Source organism: Sciurus vulgaris (assembly GCF_902686455.1).
Source record: "Sciurus vulgaris genome assembly, chromosome: 11".
NCBI lineage: Eukaryota > Metazoa > Chordata > Mammalia > Rodentia > Sciuridae > Sciurus > Sciurus vulgaris.
Window position 1 is genome coordinate 74,122,050 of NC_136472.1, and position 7,376 is coordinate 74,129,425.

The following is a 7,376-nucleotide window of genomic DNA, read 5'->3' on the forward strand; positions in this document are numbered from 1 at the left end:
TTGGGAATATGGTTCAAGTTCAAAGGACTACTTTAGTGCCCAAATTGCTTAAATGGCATTAAAATAACACTTTGTTAATCTGTGAATCTCTATTGTTTTCCTATTGGCCAATGCCTAGATCTCAACTTTATTATCTGTCAAAATTGAAATCAAAGGAATTGGATGTTTCTAGCTTTCCCATTAGCCTGATGGATAATTGGGAAACAGAAGCAGAGTTCCAATTCCCTTCCTGGTCCTAGGATTATCAAGGGGAGTTGTAAAAGGTCCCAGCTAGATATATGCTAGAAACATTTATTGCAAAATGCAGTTGAGTTCCCAATCTGGGAAAATGACAAAGCGGATTTTTTTTATAGCTCTCTGGTAGATCTTTATCTGATAAGTCAGAGTCACCTGTCTACATACTGTGACCATTCCCTCTCCTTGATACCAGAATGGTTTATGAGCTGAAAAAGCCCTCCTGATTTCCCTAGGCTTGGGTGGAGAGAACATTTAAAAAAGTGCATACTCAGGTGAAAAAAAAAAAAAAAAAAATCAACACTCTAAAAACCTCCCAGTAGGAGATAGGGTTTCTGCCTCATGTATCTGTAGGAATTTGCAGTTGGCTTTTCTGGACCTAGCCAGAATGTTAGAAGGTTGCTCCTTCAGGGATCTGAATAGAATTCTTTAATTTTTCGCTTCTATTCCCTCTGATTCTCAGTAGCACAGTTGGGTTGAATACAGTCTAAAACTTAAAGGAACAAATACTTTGAGGGTTCCTCTGGATATGGACCCCCGCACTAAACTCTCATTTTAGCAAGCTGATAATAAGTACAGACACAAATACCAGGAAGTAACTTGTAGGAAAGATTGGGTCTGCCCAGGTTAGGAGGCCCAGGTTTCAATATCAACTCTGCCAATATGCTGTATAATCTTGGGCCTCCATTTCCCCATCTATAGCAGATATCATGAGGATGACAGACTATCCCTGTGATTGTCCAATTGTTTTCCAGTCTTACTCTGTCCAAGAGAGAAGAGTTGTCACCCTCCACTGTCATGTAGCTGAACAAATCTGTTCATGCGGGGTGTTATCAGGCTCTCCCCTTGCCCCAGGTCTGGGCACTGCCTGGGGAGCGCATGCAGTAGTACTTGTTCACCACATGCCTACACTGGTCACACTTGACTGTGCAGCACCATTGGAATTTGCAGTTACAGCTGCTCATGGCCTCAGTTCTTTCTTCCACCTGTAGCCCACACTCAGTGCACAGGTGCCCACAGCTACGTTGCTCCCACTTGGATGTGTTGTGACTTTTCTGCAGGCACTCACGACCCTCTGTGCCATAGATGCCCAGGCTGGAATTTCGAGTACAGTAGTCTGGAGATTCCTCTAAAAAGATCAGCTCAGCTTCTATGCTAGGAAGGAAGGCCTCAGTGGGAGCCCAGCAACCCTCAGCGCTGTTCCCCGCCCTTAGCTGCCGCTTATCCATCTCAATTTTCAGTGCCTGGTCATACTTGGCCTTTAGGTAGTTTCCCATCTCCCGGAAGTCAGCCAGCTGCAACCAGCACGTCTGGATGCTGCAGCTCCCGGAGATGCCATGGCATTTGCAGATCCTCTTCATGGTAGCTCTTACTGCCTTCACAGAGGAAAAAAAAAACAAAAACAAAAACAAAAGAGAGAATGGCTCTGGGGATGGAAGACCAATGGTTAGCAATTAAATGGACTATTTTAGAGCTGTGCTTCTTGGCTTTAGAGGAGAATCAGAATTATTGGGGAGACTCATAAAAATATTTGTCCCTGGACTCTACTTCAGATATTTCCAATGAGGCTATTTAGAGATTTAAGGGCCTGATACTGATGACTTTAAATCATCTTGGATGATTCTGATGAAGAGCCAGGCAAACGTTGAGAAGGTGACTAGAGTCAGGAAACCTAGGCCCCAGGCCCAACTCTATCACTTGACCATATTTCTCTATCTGCCCAACTGGAACAAGAATGGAATAAAATAGGGTCTGGAGCTAGGTGTGGTGTGCAAGTTTGTAATGCCAACTGCTGGGGAGGCTGTGAGGCAGGAGGATCAAAAGTTCAAAGTCAGCCTCAGCAACTTAGCAAGGCCCTTAGTCATTTAGTAAGACTCTATCTCAAAAAATTAAAAAGGGCTGAATAAGTTACTCAGTGGTAAAGTGCCCTGAGTTCAAAACCCAGTACCAAAATAAATAAATGAATAAAAAATTAAAAATAAATAAAATCATGGTCAAAGAATACTTTGTAAATTATAGAGAAAATATGATCTTTGACACTGTAATTGTCTTGAAGTGGGGAACTAGAGTATTTGTGGTGGTTCAGATTTACCGTCCTGATCCTCTCTCAGAAGGAAGGAAGCTCCTAGAATCTGAATCTTTACACCCTCAAGGCAAGTAATTATCCATGATTCTACTTGTCTTGAAAACTTCTTCCCTCTGCCCTGGGCAACCACGACATCTTGGTACAGGTCCACAGGCAAATTTCTGTGATTTTGGCTATATGTCCAACTTGTTTCCAGATTCAAGTTCAGAATATTCCAGAGATTGCTCCTCTGCCAGAAATCTGGAGAAGAGACACTCTCCCTCCCCAACCCCCAAAGCCTAGATAGTCCTAATCCTTTACAGCCCAGACTTTAGGACACAATAAATCCCTGTTAATGTCCTAGAATATACAGTTCAAATGATTAAAAATTTAAGTTATAGAAACAAGGCCTTGATTCTGTATTCTGTGTTCTCAGAAAACTGCCTATGGAGAGGACCCAGTACAATTTTCAGTGATAAGAGAACTAGCCTTGCAGATCTGAGTTCGTTGCCTTGGCTCTTATGCTTATTAACTGCATTGGTGCAGATAAGTCACTCAGTGAGGACTTAAAACTGGCTTGTTAATCAGAGAATGGGGACAGCTGTCCCCATTAGGTTAGGAGGATGAAACATGGGTATGAGACAGTTCTTGGTAAACTGTGAAGGGCTGTGCAGATGTGAAGCTGTTGCCAACACTGGCTGACTCCTATACCCAGCAGCCTGCCGGCCCTATTGTTGTGAAGATTCATCAGGGCTCTGGCATCCTTCCCCTTCTCCAAACTGTCCACAAAGAGTTTGGAGATCCTTTCCCCAAATTCCACATTGTCGCTGCAGCCTCCCCAGATCCAGCCATGGCCTCCTACACATAAGGAAAGAATAAATTCTGCATACAGCTCCCTGCTAAGGCCCAGAAGAAGAGTCAGTCTTTTTGACTGACACAGCCAAACCATCCCCAAGAACCCTAGGAGGGTGTAGAGCTTTAATGAAAGGTGAGAGAGAAAATGATGGTGCTTGGGGAAAGTGAGGGAAGTCCTGCTCCCAAAGTCAATTTAAGGCATTTCCCAGCTCTAGGAAATAAGTCTTCTATACCCACAGTACATGTAGGTGCATGGGGCCAGTCTAGATGATCTCAAAGGTTAATAGCAGCTCAAATATTCTGGATTTCCACACCATTATCCTTTAGTGGTCTTAGAGTCATTTTCTCCCTCATCAGTGACAAATCTGAACAAGTTTCTTATGTGGTCCGCAAATAGCTGTGTAGCTCTGGGTTGTGGACAAATCATTCCAATACCTGGGTTACCTTTAAACTGTCTTTAGTCTTCTCATTCCAGTCTTTGTTGATTTTAGAGATACTTGCCAATCTCTGGACTCATGGATCAAGACTCAACTTTCAGGAGAGTCTAGGTCCAGGAGCCCCCATGACTTGGGTTGGGGGGTGCTGGAGTCTAAGGGTTTAAGGAGCTGTGTCCCTCAGCCTTTCCCTGAACTTTAGCCGGCTGTGCAGTTTCTCACCTCTCCTCACCCCTGTTGGAAAGTCCAGCTTTTACCTGTTTTTCCATTTTTTGACTCATCACAGCCACAGTTTTCAAAGTCACCCATGCTACAGTTCTTGGTGATGGTGTACATGACTCCGGCAGAGCTGATGGCATGAATGAAGGAAGTCTCTCTGGTGGCTTTGGAGAGAAAGAGGGAAATAACTAGGAGCTTGGACTGATGACCTGAAGCAGAGGCCTTGAAAACACAATGCTCTTTTGTTCTCCTCGCCCCTGCCTTCTTAGGAAGATGCTCTTCTCCTAGGAAACAATGCATGTCTTTCCAGCCTCTTCACATCATCCAGTCAGGAATGAGCATCCCCATGCTACAGATGGGGAAGATGGAGCCAAGACATAGAACGATAAGACGAAGACCACGCTCCAGTTGTGGTGTTGGGATCAGAACCCTGCTGTCCCAAAGTCCAGCCTAGAGCCAGGTGTCATGGCACATGCACATCCCAGTGACTCAGGAGGCCTTAAGGCAGGAGAATTCCTAGTTCAAAGGAGCCTCGGCAACTTAGTGAGTGGCGAGTGGCTTGGGAGCCAATTAGCAAGATCCTCTCTCACTTCTCAGTCTGTTGTGGGTGGAGAGCTGGAGAGCATTTTCAGGGCAGTTCCAGCGTTCCCAAGCAAACTGGAACTTACACTCCTCGATGCCACTCTGGGCACCCAAGGCCACACTGGTAGTATAGGTCAGATAGGCCTTGGGGCCTGTTATCAGGAAATTGTTCACTGACCAGGCAGAGGCATCAAAAGTAGCACAGCCTATTCCCATGGTTACCCACAGAATGAACAAGTCCCCCATGGCCCTGCCTACCCTCAGGGGACCAGGTCCAGCTCAGGGCCAAGTGCAGAGAAGTGAGAAGAGAGCAGAGTCTTACTCAGTATTTAAGTCTCCATTTTATTAAGGAAGACTTCTGTGCATGTCTGATCTTGTGATCAATTGGATCAGATTATACTCAGCTCATTTGGTAGTCTGGTCATTTGGTGCTCATGTCAAACATTCATTCCCTACAGGACTCAGAGCAAGTCATAAGCTGCTTTTCCAATGGATAAAAGTGGTCCACAGAAAATAATATGGCTTTACTCCAAAACCCTAGGGGCCTGCAAGGTGATTCTCTTGCCAAACTTGTACGAGGCTCCATGTGGCATCTCTCCCTGCTACAGATTACCACTGGGTCTCTTGAGTCACAGGCTCAGTGGTAGGGCAGTTTGCCTGAGTCTGCTGTGTGGCACTTTTAGGCTCTAGACTCTATTCCAGAGTAGACGCTGAATGGGTTATCTGATAGATGGGTCAGGGCAACACATCTAAATATCATGTACGTTATCCCCAACATCCAAACAGGTTCACCAAGCACCATACCCTTTCTATGTGATGGGTGGTACAAAGCACCACAACTTGCCTCTCATGTTATAAAGGATATTCCAACACAACTCAAGGTTAACTGAACCTCAAAGTAACAGCCTCCTAATTTCTGCAGACTGTATTTCCCTCTCTTTAGCATGCATCACTACAACATCTAGGATTCTGGCTATCTCCTAAACACCAGGTCCAATTAGCAAAATAGCATCAATATAATTGACCAGTGTGATGTCCTGTGGAATATCAAGCTAATCCAAGGTCCCTATGAGCCCTATTATGACAAGGAACTAGAGATGTGATAGAGCCCTGAGGAAAAACAAGTGAGGGCATACTGTTCTCCTGCATGCCACTTTTGATTTTCCTCACGGATAGGAATGGAAAAGAAAACATTTGCTAGGCCAGTGGCCACCTACCAGGTGTCAGGAGCTGTGTTGACTTGATCCAGTAAAGATAGCTGGAATGGAAGCTTCCCTTGACATCACCCCCTGACTGTGTTTATTCTCCAGGACCTATCTGGCTTTTGCACCAGTCAAAAGGCAAGTTAAATGGAGATTTATTAGGAATGACTATCCCTGTACCTCTCAAGACTTTGGTGCAGGCATTCATTTCTAAATTCTCTAGGGCAGACAGCTTTTGCTACACTCTGGGTACAGGAAAGCTGTGGGGTATAGTTTTGGGGCTTCTAGTTGACATTCTCTCTCATAGAACCCTCAATCTGCAGGCCAGGGAAGTAATATGGGGATGCTGTTCGTTTCTGTGGATTTCTCCTCCCATCCTTCATTCTGGAACTGGAGAAATAACCACAGGCTGGGTGCGTGACCCCACTGAACCCTCTCTTAGAAGTGTTCAGGCCAAGACTGCACATCCCACCTGTGCATCTGGCATCTAACCCTAACTCTACCAGTGACCCTTGGGGCACTCTGGTTCTTCAGGTACCAGAAACAGAGTCAGTGTCTAGTAACCTCCTGGATGGACACTTGAAGGTCATCTAGTGAAGGCCACAGTTCCCCCTTAGAGGAAGATTCATGGTGTGCACTTTGCTCAAATGGACTTAGAAAGCCCCACCCCACCCCAGTCAAGGACTCTGAACCTGTGACTGCTGGATTGGGAACTAGGTAAGAGGCAGTGCACCCCACTACAATGACTCGAGTTGGGTCTTTCTCTGTGTGTCAAGCCTAGAATTTTTCTTTCTATGTTCAAGCAGAACCTTAGAAGACTTCCATCTATTTTTCCCCTAGGAATACAGTGACTAATTAACAATCCCTGAAACACTCCACACCTCTGGTAATTGCACACATCTGTTTGTTTTTGATGGTCAAATGCTGCCATCAGTCTGGACTCCTGTCACCCACCTGGGAACTTCCACAACATCCCCCACGACTACCTCTGGCCTGCAGAGGACCACCACCAGAGTCCTTAGCACAACGGAGTCCCCACCTCACACATACACTTCTGACTGCTGCGCTGTGGGCAGCACCCTCCAGCTGCCCCAGGGGGAGCAGGTTTCAGAGACTAGATCTGCTTCAACATGTCTGCCTTCCTGAGCCTCCGGAATCGTCCACTCACCATTCCAAGGAGATTCTGGCTTTCCATCCTGGCTTTCCAGTGAGGTCCTCATTGGGTGTAAACTTCCTTTAGTTGACCTAGAAGATGATTAAAACTACTCCTAAGTGACCAAGTCAAAACATCCCCAAATCCACTGGAGCACCATATCAGTGAAGATGACCAAATGAGACTTACAATCTCCCTACCGTATCTAAACCCCTTTGTCTAACCCACTTCCATGGACTTCTGGTAATACAGATTGATGAGGTCTTATAAGTCTTTCACTGTACGGACTATTGACAGGACATGTGGTATAGACCTTGGACTTCTCCAGGCTAGACTGGGCTGGAACCCTGGCTGTGTGGCCTAAGGGCTCTGAGCATGTGTTCTTGGGTTCTCATTGGCTCTTACTGAACGACTGTTCCAGGAGTCACGGAAAGACTTTAATGCCGAAAAGAAGGGGTGCTCAGAAAGGTGGAGAGAGGCTCCACCTTGGTCCCATTCATGTCTTCCCACACGTCTCCACTCCTTGTCTCAGGGTCCCACGCTCCCCATCAGTGCCCCTACAGCATAGGAGACCAAGAACTCTGGAATTTTAACAGAAGATTGTGGGTTTGGGCCTGATACCCTCCCTATCC

General features: G+C 45.8%; 1 protein-coding gene across 1 annotated transcript; it reads right to left on the reverse strand.

The window, feature by feature from the left end:
- Positions 1 to 861: 861 nt before the first annotated feature.
- Positions 862 to 4,635, reverse strand: LOC306641014 (protein Wnt-8a-like; the record flags this gene model as incomplete). Its single annotated transcript, XM_079105781.1, has 4 exons — positions 862 to 1,606; positions 3,011 to 3,157; positions 3,846 to 3,995; positions 4,398 to 4,635. The coding sequence occupies 4 exons, from the start codon at positions 4,633 to 4,635 to the stop codon at positions 1,068 to 1,070; spliced, it is 1,074 nt and encodes a 357-aa protein (XP_078961907.1). The 3' UTR covers positions 862 to 1,067.
- Between the last annotated feature and the right edge of the window lie 2,741 nt (positions 4,636 to 7,376).